The sequence below is a fragment of the Amia ocellicauda genome, chromosome 22, assembly GCF_036373705.1.
Source record: "Amia ocellicauda isolate fAmiCal2 chromosome 22, fAmiCal2.hap1, whole genome shotgun sequence".
Taxonomy (NCBI): domain Eukaryota; kingdom Metazoa; phylum Chordata; class Actinopteri; order Amiiformes; family Amiidae; genus Amia; species Amia ocellicauda.
In genome coordinates, this window is record NC_089871.1 from 11,184,362 (window position 1) to 11,202,679 (window position 18,318).

At 50.3% G+C, this 18,318-nt stretch overlaps 1 protein-coding gene across 3 annotated transcripts in view; it reads right to left on the bottom strand.

Annotated features, from left to right (window-relative positions):
- Nucleotides 1-4,139: 4,139 nt before the first annotated feature.
- The window catches only part of tcf3b (transcription factor 3b), a 31,653-nt gene continuing 17,474 nt past the window's right edge, over nucleotides 4,140-18,318 (bottom strand). For 2 of the 3 annotated variants that reach the window (XM_066695208.1, XM_066695206.1), the window contains 16 exons: nucleotides 17,713-17,777; nucleotides 16,134-16,266; nucleotides 15,927-15,976; nucleotides 14,016-14,115; nucleotides 13,746-13,882; nucleotides 13,507-13,657; nucleotides 13,248-13,306; nucleotides 12,819-12,897; nucleotides 12,263-12,336; nucleotides 11,972-12,154; nucleotides 11,644-11,764; nucleotides 11,248-11,392; nucleotides 10,185-10,238; nucleotides 7,276-7,511; nucleotides 4,416-4,568; nucleotides 4,140-4,311 (listed from right to left, as the gene is read on the bottom strand). In XM_066695208.1, coding sequence (XP_066551305.1) covers nucleotides 4,423-4,568; nucleotides 7,276-7,511; nucleotides 10,185-10,238; nucleotides 11,248-11,392; nucleotides 11,644-11,764; nucleotides 11,972-12,154; nucleotides 12,263-12,336; nucleotides 12,819-12,897; nucleotides 13,248-13,306; nucleotides 13,507-13,657; nucleotides 13,746-13,882; nucleotides 14,016-14,115; nucleotides 15,927-15,976; nucleotides 16,134-16,266; nucleotides 17,713-17,777 — 1,733 coding nt within the window. In that variant the 3' untranslated portion in view covers nucleotides 4,140-4,311; nucleotides 4,416-4,422. Of the gene's footprint in view, nucleotides 4,312-4,415; nucleotides 4,569-5,198; nucleotides 5,429-7,275; nucleotides 7,512-10,184; nucleotides 10,239-11,247; nucleotides 11,393-11,643; nucleotides 11,765-11,971; nucleotides 12,155-12,262; nucleotides 12,337-12,818; nucleotides 12,898-13,247; nucleotides 13,307-13,506; nucleotides 13,658-13,745; nucleotides 13,883-14,015; nucleotides 14,116-15,926; nucleotides 15,977-16,133; nucleotides 16,267-17,712; nucleotides 17,778-18,318 lie in introns of all 3 variants that reach the window. The other variant, XM_066695207.1, reaches the window with a different exon arrangement.

The window sequence follows — 18,318 nt, forward strand, 5'->3', positions numbered from 1 at the left end:
GGGTCCATGGCTTCATTCTCAACCCCCCTCCACAAAAAACAAGGAATTCTGTGCCTGCAGTGTCCGGTTTGGCACCAGAACACTGCACTTGTAAATTACTCCTACATTCACTGACACCCACATATTTCATACTAAATAAAACTATCAGGAGAAAATTGTAAAAAAAAAGGGGGGGAAAATGTATAAGTTGCTACAATAGAAATGTTGTGCAGGTACAGAGCTGCTTAAGCTGCTGCCCGTAGTTACAGATCGACCCTCCCTGTCTGCTGACCACAGTGTCACCACGCAGCCACCCTCACAGCAGGGACAGAACAAAAACAACAAAATCAGAGAATCATCAGTCCTTGAAGGCAGCTAAGGGTCTCCGAAGTGGGGGTCAGAATAAACGGGGCTCCCGCAGGTAAACTGGGGTGTGTACGCGTGGCGGACAGCACCCATCCACACAGACGCATCACCTGGGAAGAAAGGGTGTGTGCAGGGGGAGGCTGGGCTCGCTCTCCTCTGGCGCCTCTGGGCTCAGCCGGAGATTACTGGGTAAGTGGGTGGGGGGTTGGGGGGGCAGGGGTAAGAGGTCTGCAGACAGAGCCAGGCATCTGCCCTGGGAACACAGAGTACAGCGTTGTCACCAACAACTGCGGTGTTGCCAAGACAGTTAACAGACAGACATACTCCACTGCACTACTGGACCAGTAGCACACGAAACTCAAATCCACAGTTTATTTTTAAAAATACAATAAAATAAAAAACAAAAAAATAATCTACAAAACAACATTCTTACTCTAGTGTGTTTCTTTTTTTCTTTTTTACATTTATATAAAAAATGATGCTTTGAAAAATATGCCTAATTTATCATTTTATATCTGCGTTAAATTCCTTCTGTTTTACCCATTTATTTATGCATTTAAAAACCATTTCACAGGGTTGGCTGCGCATCTCCGCAGCACGTCTCACGTCTGAGAAAAAAAACGAAACCCCCAAAAAAACGAAACACAAAACTATTCTCAAGTTGAAAAAAGGAACAAAATTTTATGTCAGGCACTGATAAAGGTATCACTCTCCTATCGTGACGTCAGGAGTCTTGAGAATGAAAAGGCCACGCTATTGCTTTAATTTATTTTTAATGATTTTCTTTTTTCGGTTTTAAAAATTAAACACTTTCTAGAGCTCGCACTGAGTGCAGTGGAATCGCTAGGATTGACCACTGCTGGAAGTGTCCCCCCCGTGGTAAAACGACAGTACTACAGGAAACCGACACTACAGTCACTGTGACAGGCCTGTCATACTGTAGGTCCAACAATTTGTTCTGCTATAGTCAGCTCTTCTAGGAACACTGAACCCCCGCCCCAAGAGGTGTCCAACGCTGGCTCCCCCCACTCTGGACTGGAGGCTACAGCTGGGGTAAATAAGGGCACGGAGGAGGTGCCGTGGGGTGAAGGGACAAAATTATCATTTTTTATACTTTGTTTTCCCTCGACTGAGGGACAGAAAACCCCCAACTGTTTACACACTAAATTCTGACTCCAGAGGCCAGAGAGAGACATGGGGGGCAGCGGCGTGTGGTCACGCTAGGGGGGGACATGGGTGTGCATGTTTTGATATGTGAGGGTGTATTTCTGAGTTTGTACACACTACTATTGGCTGATTAGGGCTGTCCAATGAAAGGGCACACAGGAGCTGACTAAAGGACAAGTAGGTTCAATAACACTAACCAGGGCACCCACCTCACTGGAATCCAGAGATCGACAACTATTCGGACTTTGCGGAAGCCCCTCCACAGGACTGCAGCGTCCCGCTCGATTCTCAGGCCGCGCCTCACTTTATCAAAGATTACACTGTGGGGGGGGGAGGGGGTCAGTCCACTATTTAACCATCTGCTTTACCACAGGAGCACTTCTCACCCCCCCCCCCCAACACACAAACACACACAAACAGCCCTGCCCCCCTCCCACCCCAGATTCTCACACACAGCCTATACACTTGTACACAATAACAGGTTTAGGATTCAATTATTTTTTTTTGTATTTTTTCTTTTTTTTCTTAAAAAGATACAGCTGTCCCCCTCGGGGCAGTTCTGAGAATTCATTAAGAGGCCTTGTCTTTATTTCTCATTTAATCTCCTACATTACACACTAAACTCCCAACTATTTTTTTTTTTATTATTATTTTTTTATTTTAAAAAATCTACACTGTATAGTCTAATAAAAAATATAGTTTTGTCTTGTTTAGTTTCTTTGTATTTTTTCTTTTTTTGCTCATCTTACATAAAGTAGCCCCCTCCCCTCAGCCCAAAAGTCTTGGACTGGACTTGAAATGAAATTCCCACCTTATTCTGCACTCCCGCCTCCCCAACCTGCCCACACAACAGGCCAGAGGATAGAAACAAAACATGAGTGTAGCAGGGAGAGGGGAGCGGGAGGAAGGACTAGGACACGAACCAGCAAGGTGCCACTGTCTGCTTTGCATTAAGATTTCAGTTTCAAATCTTTCCAGATGCAAAGAAATGTAATAAAATTAAAGACCAGTTCGGCATCCCTGTGGTCTCTGGGATCCAGCACTGATGCCTAGGGAGTTGTGGGGGTGGGGGTGGGTTTGTAGCTGTTCTCCATGCAACAGTCTTGAGTCCATAAGAAAATAAACTTCTCCATCATTCCTGCGGTCCATTTTCATACCCCTTTGTCATCCTGCCCAGTCTTTTCAATCCAGCCTGTCCCTCCACAGCTGAAATTGTGATCGAGTGAGAGAGGGAGATGGAGAGCAAAAGAGAAAGAGAGGGAGTGTGTGTTGGCACCAGTGTCCACCCCTCTCCTCCCCCAGCCCCTCTCTCCAAAGTGGTCTTCAAATGGCAGTCCAGCACAGGGAAGGGGGGTGGTGCATTGTCGAGGTGGTCACTGGGGGTTGTCTGGAAAAGGGATTCAGGGAGCCCATGCAGAGGGCCTTGGTCGAACTCCTGTAGAGAGGGGAGGCGAGAGGGTCGATGTCTGGGTGGCCCTCCTCCTCCGAGGGTGCTGGCAAGGATGGGTCATTCCCAGCAGCCCCCCATGTAAACAGCCCCCTGCAGACAGGCCTCGGAGTCACCGATCTCCAGGCTTTAAGACGGCAATTCCCCTGCAGGCGCTCTTCCTCGCCCCCATCCATCTCTCTCTTGCTCATTTTTGCTGCAATCTTCAAATGCATCTCACTGGCATGAGCTCCAGTCCAGTTTCACCACTGGGGGAGGAGGGGTTTACAGGAACGCATACAAAAGTCTACCCTCCTTCCCTCATTCCTCCTCTTCTCTCGTCCAGCTCCCCCACCCCCCCAGGACTGGCAACCGAACTGCAGCTGTTCTACAAAAACAACCAACCCCACCATCTGTCTCATCTACTGGGGGAGAGGGGGGGTGGGGGGGCAGCAGTTCTGGTTGCGTGTGTGTGTCTGGGGGGGTGGGGAGGGGTGTTGAGTAAAATCCCCCCCCATCCCCAACACCCTCCCCTCTCCAGCACCAAGAATCATGGGGGTCTAGTGTCTCAGTCTCTATTGACCTTCTCAATCAGGAGTCTGCATTGCTGGGGGCGTCCATGTTATGTAAGAACAAGACCAGCCTTCCATTTGGCAGGAAATGGGGAAAAGTTTATATTAAAAAAAAAAAAAAAAAAAAAAAAAAAAACCAAACAAGACTTACAAAAGTAGTATTACGTAAGAGTCAGTTACTTACACATCGGAGTAAAGTTTTTCCCCCCCCCCACAAGAAAAATAAAAATTGAAGTTTGTTCCAAACATTTCGGTAAATGTTTATGTCTGAGTTTTCTTTTTCATATTACATTTTATATATATATATATATATATATATATATATATATATATATATATATATATATATATATATATATATATATATATATATATATATATATAACAAACAAACAAACAATGAGTATTAGGCACAAATCCTTGTTGTTTGGGTCGTTACCTCTCTCTCGCGGCAGTGAAAGGGTCTGCGGTTTCTGAAGGACACTCCTGTTCCATATGATATAATGGAAGCAAATACACTTTTATATATCTATATATATCTATATATCTATCTATAGATATATTGATATATAGATATACATTAATAAAAAAAATCTGTTCTCTTCACATTAGCGCTGGTCGGGTGTGGAGAGGAGCAAGCCCGGCTGTGTCAGTTTTGGCAGTAATTGGGCGTCTGTGTGCGCGTCTCTGTGTGAAGGGCTGACACACACAGACAGACGGGCAGACAGACGCGGAGGAGAGTCGCGATGGAAGAAGAAAATAAGGCCACATCTTCCGAGAGCCCAGGAAACCCCACAGGATCTGCAGGAGCAGAGAGAAGCCGTCAGTGACTGGTCTGCACATTGCAGGGGCTGCAGGGAGGGCTGCTCACATGGTCTACAAATGCATCCCCCCATCCCACTCACCTGGGTGTTACATATGGCTGACTGGGTTGTGACCCTCGCCACCCAGGCCAGGGTGCCCCCCTGAGAGCTGCATCTGGGGGTCCCCCACCACCCCCGACACCTTCTCCTCCTCCCTGCGCTTCAGACAGGCTGCCTTGGGGTTCAGATTACGCTCTGAGGGAAGAACGCAGACTGGTTAATATTGTCCTTTTTAACAAAGGTTTTCCAAATTCTTAATTCAAATAAAAACTACTGGATTCCCTGGGGAGCAGGAATCTGTGAGTGGCTCCCACAGGGACACTGTGACATCATGACTGCTCAAACTGCTTCACGGGTATAAAAACATCAAACCAAAAAACAGGGGAAGGATGAGCTAAGGGTGCAGGTGGGGAGGGGGTTCACTGACAGATGGAGCACATCAAGCAAAACAAAAGACCAGCAATTAAAAACATGAACTGCAAATAAAGATCAAGAATCAAATGGCAGTGGGGCTCACTGAGAAAGAGAGAGAGAGGGGGATAGAGGGGAAGAGGGGCAGAGAGAGGGGGAGATGTAAATGAGAGCAGACAGGGTGACGGCGGCAGCAGCACACACTAAAGCCCACCTCACTCTCTCTGTGGGGGGGGTAAAGGACAGAACAAGGGAGAGCGGGAAGCGTCGAAGCCAGACAGGGGCACAAGCGGCAGCAGGAGTAGCGGCGAGCGAGAGGGAAGTTGTGTGGAGTTGCGTGGAGTGGTGGAGCATCGCGGGGGCACGGCGGCCCCCCGTGGCGGGCAGCAGCTAGCTCGGTCAGCGGAGCCGTACCTCGCACCTGCTTCTCCAGGCCCAGGATCACCTGCACTGCCTGCTGCAGGATGATGAGCTTGGTCTGGGCCTTGTCGGTCTTAAGGTGCATCTGGCACATGCGGCCCAGCTCCCTGAACGCCTCGTTAATGTCTCGCACCCGCACCCGCTCCCGAACGTTATTGGCCATGCGCCGCTCCCGGTCACGCTGCTCCTTCTCCTCCGGCGTCAGACCCTCCTCTGCTGCACTGCTGCCGAGGGGGGAGGGGGGAAGGGGCGTGGTTTTAGTTCATGGACTGGTTACAGAGAACGGGCAGTCAGCGCTGCAGGGCCGTGGTCGTGTGGGCCGCCGGCACAGCCAGTGTCCCCTGCTCCAACGAGGACGGAGCCCATCCCTTCAACAGCGCAGACTGCACCCAGGACCCCCAGAGGCTTCAACAAGCTTTAACGGCAGCCCCTCACTCCCCAGGCGGACCCCCAGAGCTGCCACTTCTGCCATCATGACTGTCAGTCTGTGCTGGTCTGTCTGTGCTGCAGGATGGATGTGGAGAGGCCCATAGTAATTGTAATGGGTTTCCAAAGCCTGACTGGGTAACAGAGGAGAACCAGTGAAACCCATCCCATCCGTCAGGGCAGATGACCGACTAATTCAATACTGTACATCCTGGACTGGCACATAGACAGACAGCTCCACCATGGAGGGAGAGACGAGGAAGACCTCCGGAGCCGGATCAGAGTTTGCGTTTTTGTTGCGGAGAGAGAGCGGGGGGTGGAGCAGCCCAAGGCACGACCAGGACAACGGCACCAGAAAGCGACTACCAACTGCTTTTGGATCCGAATGAAAGTGCGAGCGAGAGGGAGAGAGGGGATGGTTGCACTCCGATGCCACCTCCTTGGACACAAATCACACGCCTTTCGGGGATGTCCAGATATGATCATTGTTGATCAGAGATGCTACTCCTAGTGTGGCTGGGGGAAGGGGGGGGTTGGGGGTAGGGCTGAAGAACACTGGATGTTCTGTGGAGTTGTGATAATGTAACAGTCACGTTTACTTATTTTAATAGTATCGAAAGCGAGCGAGAGCAGAGGTTTGTTGTAATCAAGGACTGCTTCTGTATTTATTAGGCGCCATTATTTATTGTGGCCGATTTAGTTTGTTCATTCGTCTTTTACAGTTTTTAAAATAGCACAGAGTGAACGCAGGCCACAAAATCACATCATCTGTACGTGTATCCTTGTGATGGGGGGGTTTGAACTACTACAGCAAGCGTTTGGGTCGACGGGTCAATGGGGGACTGTCTAAAGACAGAGGGAAAAGCAAGAAAAAGGAGAGCGCTAGGAAAGGAGAAGTTGAGGGGGGAAGAGCAAGAGAGGAAGAGCGACCCCTGCCAGATATGAAAGGCAGACACACATTAGGTGTTACAAAGCTGGAAGTCGAGGTATGGGTGGGGGGGGTAGAGCTGAAGGTAGACTTGACTCGCAGTTAAAAAAATAAATAAAATAAAAATCAACAAAACCTCTGCTGACAACTGTAAAGGAAACCAGAGGGGAAAATGAGAGAACAGACCACCATGGCCAGCAGGACCGCAGGGCAAGGGCACAGCGGCAGGGAAACCACCACAAATAAGCCTAAGCATGACAAGTTAACACTGGGGGGGAAGGAGGAAATATCAGGTTAACAGCTGCACACAACCCCCCCCACTGGACGGCAACGGAGACAGGGCGACATGACACGGGGGGAGGGGGAGCAGAGGGATAGCGACAGGAGTGTTTAAAGAGAGCAGCAACTCAAGGGTGCCAATTTTGAAAAGGAGGAGAAAATAGGGGGTGGGGGCGTGTGAGTAAGACATGCAGCTCTCACACTCACACACACAAACACACATGATCACCTCACACAGTGCAGCGAGCCCCATGCCACTATGTTTGTTAATTCACACGTGATGCAGGTGTGCGTCTGATTCTACAGCAAACAAAAAAAAAAACAGAAGCTATGGGGGGTGGGGTGGGGTGGAGGGGGGGCAGACCGGAGGGATTCGGGGGGCCTGGGGGTGGAGGGGGGGGGCAGACGGGGCACACATCCCCACTCTCCCACACTGACCTCGCACTTGCTGCTCCAGGTTGAGTATTACGTTCACGGCCTGGTGCAGAATGAGCAGTTTGGTCTGAGGTTTGTCGTTGCTCAGGTGCAGCTGGCACATGCGCCCCAGCTCTTTAAAGGCCTCGTTGATGTCTCGCACCCGCAGCCGCTCGCGGGCGTTATTCGCCACCCGCCGCTCTTTCTCACGCTCCGCCTTGATCTCTACTGGGAGGTCTTCATCGTCCTCCTCGTCCGGGCTGACAGGGGCGGGACAGAGAGACAGCTGAGTGACCCTCACGGCAGCAACAGTGTACACACACACACACACACACATAAAATACACACACACAAAATACATAGACGCATGCACACACATCATATATAAATATACATGCACACAAACTGTATATATTAACACTTTAAATTATATATCACACACACACTCACCTAAAGGATTATTAGGAACACCATACTAATACTGTGTTTGACCCCCTTTCGCCTTCAGAACTGCCTTAATTCTACGTGGCATTGATTCAACAAGGTGCTGAAAGCATTCTTTAGAAAAGTTGGCCCATATTGATAGGATAGCATCTTGCAGTTGATGGAGATTTGTGGGATGCACATCCAGGGCACGAAGCTCCCGTTCCACCACATCCCAAAGATGCTCTATTGGGTTGAGATCTGGTGACTGTGGGGGCCAGTTTAGTACAGTGAACTCATTGTCATGTTCAAGAAACCAATTTGAAATGATTCGACCTTTGTGACATGGTGCATTATCCTGCTGGAAGTAGCCATCAGAGGATGGGTACATGGTGGTCATAAAGGGATGGACATGGTCAGAAACAATGCTCAGGTAGGCCGTGGCATTTAAACGATGCCCAATTGGCACTAAGGGGCCTAAAGTGTGCCAAGAAAACATCCCCCACACCATTACACCACCACCACCAGCCTGCACAGTGGTAACAAGGCATGATGGATCCATGTTCTCATTCTGTTTACGCCAAATTCTGACTCTACCATCTGAATGTCTCCACAGAAATCGAGACTCATCAGACCAGGCAACATTTTTCCAGTCTTCAACTGTCCAATTTTGGTGAGCTTGTGCAAATTGTAGCCTCTTTTTCCTATTTGTAGTGGAGATGAGTGGTACCCGGTGGGGTCTTCTGCTGTTGTAGCCCATCCGCCTCAAGGTTGTACGTGTTGTGGCTTCACAAATGCTTTGCTGCATACCTCGGTTGTAACGAGTGGTTATTTCAGTCAAAGTTGCTCTTCTATCAGCTTGAATCAGTCGGCCCATTCTCCTCTGACCTCTAGCATCAACAAGGCATTTTCGCCCACAGGACTGCCGCATACTGGATGTTTTTCCCTTTTCATAACATTCTTTGTAAACCCTAGAAATGGTTGTGCGTGAAAATCCCAGTAACTGAGCAGATTGTGAAATACTCAGACCGGCCCGTCTGTCACCAACAACCATGCCACGCTCAAAATTGCTTAAATCACCTCTCTTTCCCATTCAGACATTCAGTTTGGAGTTCAGGAGATTGTCTTGACCAGGACCACACCCCTAAATGCATTGAAGCAACTGCCATGTGATTGGTTGGTTAGATAATTGCATTAATGAGAAATTGAACAGGTGTTCCTAATAATCCTTTAGGTGAGTGTGTAATTATATATATTACACACACACACACACACACACACACACACAATTATATACAAACGCATCTATAAACACACACGAGTGAGGGGGACAGAGGAGTACCCCTGACTCTTGAGCTACAGGTAAACAATCGCATCCATTCTACCACTGACATGCAGACTTGCAGCTGAACACGCACAAACACACACACAATATGAGGGGCTGGCTGAGCTGCCCCAGTCTCAGGGCTGCTCTCCTCAGCTCGTTTCATGGACTTTTATTCTGTCCTTGGCTCGGACACACTGACTCTGCCGTGTTAGAATCGGCAGCCACTCTGGACAGCTGATCCTGGACACAGGCAGCCCGTTAGAAGAGCCACTGGAGGAACTCAGTCAGAACCAAAACCTGGGAGAGGTTGTTCTTGTTAACAACCTGCACAACCCCAGTATATCTCTTGTATTTCCCCCCTCCCCCTCTTAAAAGTGTGTTCTGCCATAAATTCACAGGCAGGTGGTGCTCTGGAGCAGCCTGACGGACGCAGTGTTTGCAGTTGTCCAGTCCCTCCCCAGTCCTGTGGAAGTTCTTAACCCAGAGAAAACCAACCAAATAGTCTCTTGACCGTCCTGCTGCTGTGACTGATCTGCCCCTGCCATGGCTTCCCAGAACACAGCACCTTCCCCCTCTCTGCCCATGTCTACAAACACCCGGGCCTCCAACCCAGAGAGCGCAGCTGTGGCCCCAGCTGGCTGCTCTGCAGGCTTCTGTGTCTGCGCAGCTCTGACATTGTTTTGCACCCAGCACACTGCCAACCCAAGTTCCCTTATTTATCCCACATAGGATGGACAGTATATCAAGTTTAAGGTTGATGTATACAGGGTTGTGTATTTATAGAGGGGTTCGGTCCCTTGGATCCATGTCTACTGGTCATGAGAACTGTGGCTTTTGACCTCTGACCTCACTAAATCACTATCTGATCACTAAAGTGTAAAAAAAAAAGCAACAGCCTCAAGTGAGCATTTGTGGAAATACAAAACTACCTACAGTCCTGCCCTTCCCCAAATCTGCCCATCTTTACCATTTTCCATCCAGCTGGCAAAGACAGAAACCTGCACTCAATTTGGGCTTGTTTCACACTTGCATGGACTGGAGGCTGCTCATTGTAATGTGTCAGGATGCTGTACAACCTACATATTCACACGTATGCCTAACAAAGACTACCCACCACCCACCCCCTTCCTCCTCCTGTGCTTGCCCAGAGCTCAGGTGCGTGCGAGCGGGCGAGGACACTTACTCCAGTCCCTGGTCTGAGAGGCCTGAGCTGGTCTGGAAGGAAAACGTCTCTTTTCTGAAAACAATGTGACAATGGGGAGCAAGATGACAAATCAGACCCTGAGTGACAAGGACAGCCAGCACTGCAGGTGTCCAACAGAGCATTTCAACACTACTGTGATAATGTGTGCGTGTGTGTGTGTGTGTGTGTGTGTGTGTGTGTGTGTGTGTGTGTGTGTGTGTGTGTGTGTGTGTTCTACAGGTTCAATGTGTTGGAACCAACCCCTGTTAAGGTTTAGCATTACTCTGAACACATTATGTAATTTATCAATCAGGGTCAACAAATACAGGTCACTGGACACTACTGGTAATCGCAAGTGATCTAGAGATTTTTTAATTCTCATTTAAAATCATATTTATTCTCCACCTATGTGGGATAAATATTCACAGACACCAGACACGCAATAGCGCGCTTGCCAGATCCGCAGTGAGGCCCCACACGCATGTAGAGGAACATACACGGCATGTGCACCAAAACAGAAAATAATAAAAAAAAAAAAACACTCCTAGATGAAGGAGGCATCTCACAACACACACTGCTACTACTGCTAATATGTCATCTCTCTGGACTCGATCCCCGTGGTGCCAATTACTGCCAGCCATAGGGAAGTAGAACTCAGTGTGCCCAAGAGCAAACGCCCCCATGTGGGGAGGCTCGGAGTCCAGGAGGGCCGGCAGAAGGCCTTGAAAGTGGGTTCGAAGGACAGGTGGCGAGAGCACAGCCACAGTTAGGCACGTTACAGTTCAGGCCCCAGCCTCCCGGGGCAAAAGACAGATGCGAATTTAATAGTCATCATCAGTATTATTCAGTTGCATGTTGACTGCAAACAACTTCTCCGCTGAAGTCAACCCCCATGAAAACGTCAAAGGCCAGATTTGGGGTCTGATGCTACTGAGCTGATGGAAACCCCACCCCCTTATGTTAATTCGCTCTAGCAGCAACAAAACCCTACAAAACCCGTGACGGCGGCCGCACTGCGCTCTGCTGCGAGGCAGCACGCGTGTGTGCAGAGGGGGGCGGGCACCTTGTTCGGGTGCGAGACCCTTTCTCCTTCTTCTCATCGTCTGACTTGTCTGCGATGGACGAGTTCTCGTCGTCATCTTTGTCCTCGCGCTTGATGTCCGAGCTGCTGGAGGACAGCGTGGAGCGAGAGATACCCCCAGACAGACCTGCAAGGGGGAGGGAGAGAACGAGTTTGAAAGTGTGAAGGTCGACAGAAGGAAGGGAGACTGTAGCCAATATGGATACATAGGGGTGAGCAGGGACAGGTGCGTCCAATCGCTCGGTGTGTTGCCCAACTAGATTTACTCCACCACCACCGTCTCTGCACATGTCTGTCACAAGTCTCTGCACATGTCTGTCACACACTCTCAGCTTCCTGTCTGGGTGCAGAGGGGCTGTGTTCAGGGGTTGTACATACTGGTGAAGCCCTCTGGCTGTCGGTTGAGGTCAGACAGGGCACCGGACTGCGGCAGGGTGTGGTGACCGTGCAGCAGAGCAGCGCTGGGGGGCAGGCCGGCTGCATCCTCATGGTGACCGCCCTGGGGGGGGGAACAAAAGAGAAGAATTGCAGATATCGATATACAAGTGTTAAACCACAGACTCCCACAGCTCTGTGCAGGTGGAGAACTGAGCAATTACATGCAGAGAAGAGCGGGTCAAAACTGGAGCTCAAGCCCTTGTCCTCTACTCCGACTGCCATACAACTGGTAACTACTACTGATCTCGCTGGTGTACTGGGCTCTTACCATGGCAGAGTGCCGGTTGCCAAGTAGGCCGGCGTTGGAGAAGGCCTGGGCAAGGCCCCCCACCCCGTTCTGCATGGCGGCACTGAGCAGACTCTGCACGTCGGAGTGCGCCCCCCCCTGGCCCACTGCATGACTGCGCATCACATGGATGGCCTCCTCCAGTCGGTCCTCCATCTTGTTTTGCTGGACAGAGAGAATGACGGTCAGCGTGGCAGTTCTACACAACTCTAAACCAATGACGGAACAAGACTGAACTGTAAACACAGCCCCCCCCCCACCCTGACAGCTTACCAGTGCATGCAGCCCTCCTTCATAATTGGGAGATAGAGCAGCCTGGCCGGAGGGTCTGGGCCACTGAGAGGAGGCTGCCATGGAGGAGAGAAAAAACAGCCCTTACAACAACGACAACATTAATAATCCCTACAATGTCAACTACTGAAGCAATTCAAGTCACTACAGTATCAATACATACAACTACAGTTGCCCATTCAAGACTGAGATTGGAAATCAAGTAGTTTGAAGTGTAATGCTGCTGCAGTGACTTTCTACCACTAGGTGGAGCTGCAGGTCCTCATAGGAACTGAACAGGACCAGTAAGGCAGATGCGGTGGAGATTAAAGCGTATGTGGACTCTAGGAGGCGATGGCTGGACTGAGAGCTGGTCAAACACCCCAGAGAAAACACGATGGGGATTTAAATGCAAAACTCAAAAGGATTATTTACTTATAAATATTTCCCTACAGCGTTTGCTTACATTTTTTTTTTTTTTTTTTTTTTTTTTTTTTTTTTAATATATTTTTAAAAAATCCACTTCCCATAACCCCCATGTGAGCCCCAGCCCCCTCACCTGGGATGCCCTGGGGAGAGCCGACTGGAGTGGAAGGGTTGGAGGGGAAGTTGTTGCTGTTGTGGTCCGAAGGGTAGATCTATACAACAGAGTGACAGACGGGTCAGACAAGGCCAATCTGAAGAGTTAGCAGTGGCTTGAACAGTGGGGGAGGGGATTAATGATACAGATAACAGTTGTGTTGTGCGTAGATGCCGATGGGCCTGCGACTGAGCCCTGCTCCCAGGCTGCTGTTCAGTGTGCGCTTTTCACTGACCTAGTTTAAACATGCGTGTGTGCGTGTATATTTTTCAGAAGTGGTGCATGTGTTTTCTCCCCAACCCCACTAGTGTGTATACATGTGTACTGACATTTTAAATGCATTCTTCGCCAGAGCCCCAGTAATAGAAATAAAATAAAATCCATGAACACACTAAAAACGGGACTTACAGAAGCCAAGGCCTTCCCAATCTCATCTCCAGAGCTGCCTGTCGTGGTGCCGCGATTGGCTGACAGGAGAAAGAACAAAAACTTAATATTTTGTGAGAAAGCAGTGAAACCATCACTGTGTGTGTTCTGCCTTTGTTTGCTCGCACACCCCTAAGCAGGAAATAGAACTGTCCACAAGCTCTCAAAAAGTGACCAAGAGTAGATACAAGACAGAACCAACTCCTCTTGCAAACGGGGGGAGAAGGGAGACTGGACATACCCATGATACTGTCTGCACCGCTGATGGGGGGTGTGTGGTTAGAGACTGCGTATCCCCCCGAGGTGGAGTGGAACCCAGAGGGCAGGGTGCCGTTCACTTCGCTACCGTGCAGAGGGTAGTTCTGTGGGGAGAGGGACAGGGGCTGCCGCTTCTGCAGGGGAGGGAGAGACATTTGTTGTGGTGCAGTTCACAGACACACACAGACACACACACACAGACACACACAGACACACACAGACCATGCGGTCCTGAGGGTTGATGCCAGTGAAGGTGCCGGGCTGGCCGATGTGCGCGGAGCTGCCCAGCATGGCAGTGTACCCGGGCTGGGCGAGGGGACCGGATGAGCTCCAGAGGTCAGATGAGGAGTGGAGGCCCTCTGAGCATGGGGGGGAGGAGACAGTCAGCACAAACCAGCAGACAAGAATTTAATAGCACTAAAAGAGTCTGACTAGAGCATCGGCAACTGCTTTAAAATGTTCCGTTGCCGTTTCTCGCCCCGCAGGACACACCTTGCATGTAGAAGGATCCGGGGTACACCGCCCCCGCTTTGGAGGGGGGGTAACTGGCCGGGTCCCGACTGTACTCCTCTCCAGAGGTCGAGGCATACACCTGCAGGAGAAAGAGCGAGTGTGAGAGAGAAACATTTTGCCCAGACCAGTTCCCATCTCCCACAGTCCACAGGGACGGATGGGGTGGGGGTGGGGGGGGTCTGGCAGAAGCACAGAACGCACCCAGAGACCATTTCCCCCCCACAGGTGGACTTCACAAAAGCAACCCAGGATGCACCAGGAGACATTAAGACCCTAAGACAAAATCCTAACCCTCCCCGCCACACACCTCCCCCTAGCCCCTCATACCCATCCCCCATTCCACCCCAGCTCTGTCTGCAATGTTTTCTTTTTTTTCCCCCCTTTTTCCCTTCTTTCTTGCATGAGTGAAGAAATAAAGGCCTCGGCGCGGCGGCAGTGCAGAATGCAAATGCAGCAAATTGACTTTTTTTTCTGTAATTTGATTAAACAGGGGGAAGTGGAGAGGGAATGGGGAGATGCACTTCTCATTACAGCACCATCTGCCCATTCCTGGACCCCATCCAACTCTACAGGCAGCTGAGAGAGAGGGGGTGGGAGAGAGAGAGAGGTTGAGAAAAAACAGAAAGAGGGGGGAGGGGGGGTAGGGGAGAAAGACGAGCGAGAAGTTGGGAAGAGGGGGAGGGCCATGGAGCTAGAGAGAGAGACCGCGAGAGCGTGAGGGGGGGGAGGAGAGGTTAGGAGGGGAGGGCAGGGGGGAAAGAGGCGGGCAGAAGGTGCAGGAGAGGAGAGAGAGAAGGAGAGAACGCAAGGGAGGGAGGGAGACAAAGACCGGGGGAAAGAGTGTCCCCAGCACACGGCAGGAGCACAGGCCTCGATCTGGCATCTATTCCTGGATTTTAGGGAATTTCTTATATATATATATATATCCGTTTGAAACTGAAGTTAATAAATACAATTTTAATTAAAAAATAAATAAATCCAGCAGACGCCATTACGAAATGAGTAGAAACACTATTGACTCTCAAAAAACAGGGGGGAAAGGATTTCTCCAGGAAAGGAAACCAGTAAAACGGCAGCACCCAACTTTTAACCCTTAACACACCAGAGCAGCACTGCTCCAGAGTGGTGGGCCAGGTCCGTCGCCCAGGTGGCACTACAAGAGAAACCTGTCCATAGAGGCGTTTAAAATGGTCCCACGGACGCCGACAGGAAATGTCAGGAGAATGCAACAGCCAGGGGCGGGGCGGGGAGCGCTCTGTAATCAGAGGGGATTACAGGTGTCTGGCGGGGGGGGACTGGCAGGGCTGGGTGGATAAGCTCAGTTTAAAACTAATTCAGTTTAACTTGACTTGACAAAAGATGTCGGCTAAACCTAAATAAAATCGGAAGGAGAGAACGAGGGAGAGAAAGAAGCGGGGGGGAGGGGTCTGGGGTTCTAATCTGGGCTCAGACGCAGGGCAAGGTCGGCTTGGGACCGAGGACGCCAGCAGACGGGCGCGCTCAGGGTGCAAAATCAGCACATAGTGCATAGTGTGTGTGCGACACACGGACTGCTATGTAACAACCCAGCTACACAAGCCACAGCATATACCCCCTATAAGGCCCAGTTTCACTATCACATCACATTACAATGCACCCGTGTTAAATACCGATTTTGTTTTTCTGGAATTCATCAACAGCATCCCCCCACACCACCCTTTTACTCCAGAATCCCACAAGAGCCGTGTGAATTCACGGGGACGGCAGACAGGCACAGGGCTCAGGATCGGGGTCACAGGCCCACGCAATGCCTCTCCCGTTCCTGGCACCGTCAATCCCTGAACACATGCTTCATTAGGAAGAGGTTGAGCAGCAACGCACCGAAGCGATGCGGGGGCCTGGGGTACTCACAGAGGAAGGCAGGCCTGGAGGCATCTTGCGGATCTTTTTCGGCTGGCCATCTGGAGAGAATAAATGACCTTTTAGTTATTTCATACACGTTTATATCTACAGTACATCACAGATACCTGGCGAGAGCTACGGCATCAGCAATGGCTACTGGACTGGAGGGGGTATAGAGTCACTGGACTGGACTAGAAACTACCCCCCTGCCCTTACCGATACTGCCCTCCGTGGGCCGCCGCCGGGGGTTGTTGGGGTAGGAGGGGTAGAACTGAGAGGCAGACTTCATACCAGAGGGGGAGAGCGCGTCGGGGCTGGGCATCGCCATCTCGCTGGGCAGGAAACCAGACTGCAGGGAGGGGAGAGGGAGAGGAGTCGAGTCAGCACCACACCAACAGAGACACCGATTCTGTCCAGCGGAAGGAATACCTGACTGACTTGACAGTGTACAGAATACAATATACAGACAACACAGGAGCGGTGTGGGGCGGCTGGACTGAAAGGTCCTCAACTGTTGGAGGGTAGTGGGCAAGCAGGGGATGACAAGATAAGGTCAAGATTTCTTCCGCAGCCCCGTGGCAGACTTTAAACAATGGGCGACAGCCTTCTGCAGCAATGCTCCACGGCTGTGAGAAGAACTCACCTATTAGTTTTAAGAAGCGTCTTAAAACTCACTTTTTTTTAAAAATCCCTTTTTCTGCATGTTAATTGTTGCTACTGTGCGGTTTGCTGTATTTTCTTATGTTTGAGCTGCTATGGTTGTACTACCTGTCTTCCTACTGTCTGACTTTTTGCTTGACTTGCAGTGCTCTGGGTAGAAGAGCACATTATAAACAAAATGTATTCGTTATTAAGGGTGACAGACCCACATTGTTACACTCAAAGCTAGCGAGGGTTTGTTTGAGGTGGGTGTTGGTTTCTGGGGTACATTTCTTACAGTATTACAGTGGAAGGAGTGCATGTCAGTCTACGCCAGTCAGGCATGTGCACACATGCTTGTGGCAGATGGGGTAGAGCACGGTGTGCGTTTATGCTAGTGTGCGTACGAGTGTGTAGGGGACTGTGTGTGTGTGGCATTCAGAGGGTATAGGTGCAGGGGACAACTCTGTGTATATTATATATATATATACACACACACACACACACACACACACACACACACACACACACACACACACGACTGTGCAGGAAACTCCCAACAGCACAATGTGAGGAAACTGGGGCAGACTGGGCGAGTTAAATTAGCAGTGTGACACAGGGACGGCACAACAGGAAGAGGAAGAAGCTTGTTTTTTTAAAAAAAGCTCTTCATATTGCAGAAGGCCAGCCCCCCCCAGACAGAGTTAAGGAGAGTACAGAACTCAGCACAACAAAAAATAGCATCAACATGAATCAGGGAAAACATTAATACATCAAGTAGAGCACAAACTTAGTTACAAATGCCAGGTCTGTTGCCAAATCAGACAGCAAGTGTGCATTAATTTATTTTCAGGACAGTAATGTGCCATCACTAGGCTGCTTGCATAGGGTCTACACACACAAATGGCAGTGGGAGGGGAGGGCCTGGTGTGTTTTAGTGCTGCAGTGCATCGTGTGTAGCAGAGGTCAGGGATGCAGACCTGTGCCAGGAGGGACGTGTGCTGGGCATGATGCCCAGGTGAAACCCTTCTACGATTGCCTTGGGAGAAAAGCCACCAGTGGAAAGTACGGCCAGGCCATTGAGCTGGATGGTGAGGGCACAGCTGTCCAGTGTGGAGTGGCTTTGCAGGGGGAAAAACAAAGTGCTGGGTCTTACCTGAGTGATACCGGGCATCGTTCCCTCTCTCCCAAAAGAGGGGTAAGGTACTCTTTCAGATTTACCTGTGAGGGGGAGAGAGAAGGATCGGGCATCAGTTGCAGTTTACACCCCCACCTAGCAGCAAAGTCACAGCAGAGTTGCTGCACCGAGACCCAAGAACTGAACACCGATAGCTGTGCGATACCACCGACACGAGCTGGGAGCCGGCCTACCTGCACACCACGCTTACAGACTCAAAGGAAAAGGAGGGGAAAAAAACTCTGGATAAAAGTAGTACGATGTAACAATTTTACACTGTGGGCTTCGGACAGGCTGGCAACTGCTATTGGCAAAGTCCAAGTCTCTGCTAGGCCAACAACAACCACAACGCTGCGCTGAAGACCGAGAGGCGGCCTCCCCAGGTCTCCTGCAGGCAGCACGACTCCCCAGTATCCAGGGCAGAGCTCTTGCAGAAGACAGAGATGGGGGGACGGGAGGCACTGGCACACAGACAGGAGTGATCGGTGCTATAGGCTGTGCAGGGGTAATGAAACAGCCCCAAATCAGCTGGGGGAGCAGGTGCAGACCAGAGTTACCCCAGGGGAGCATTTGTGCTCGGATGCC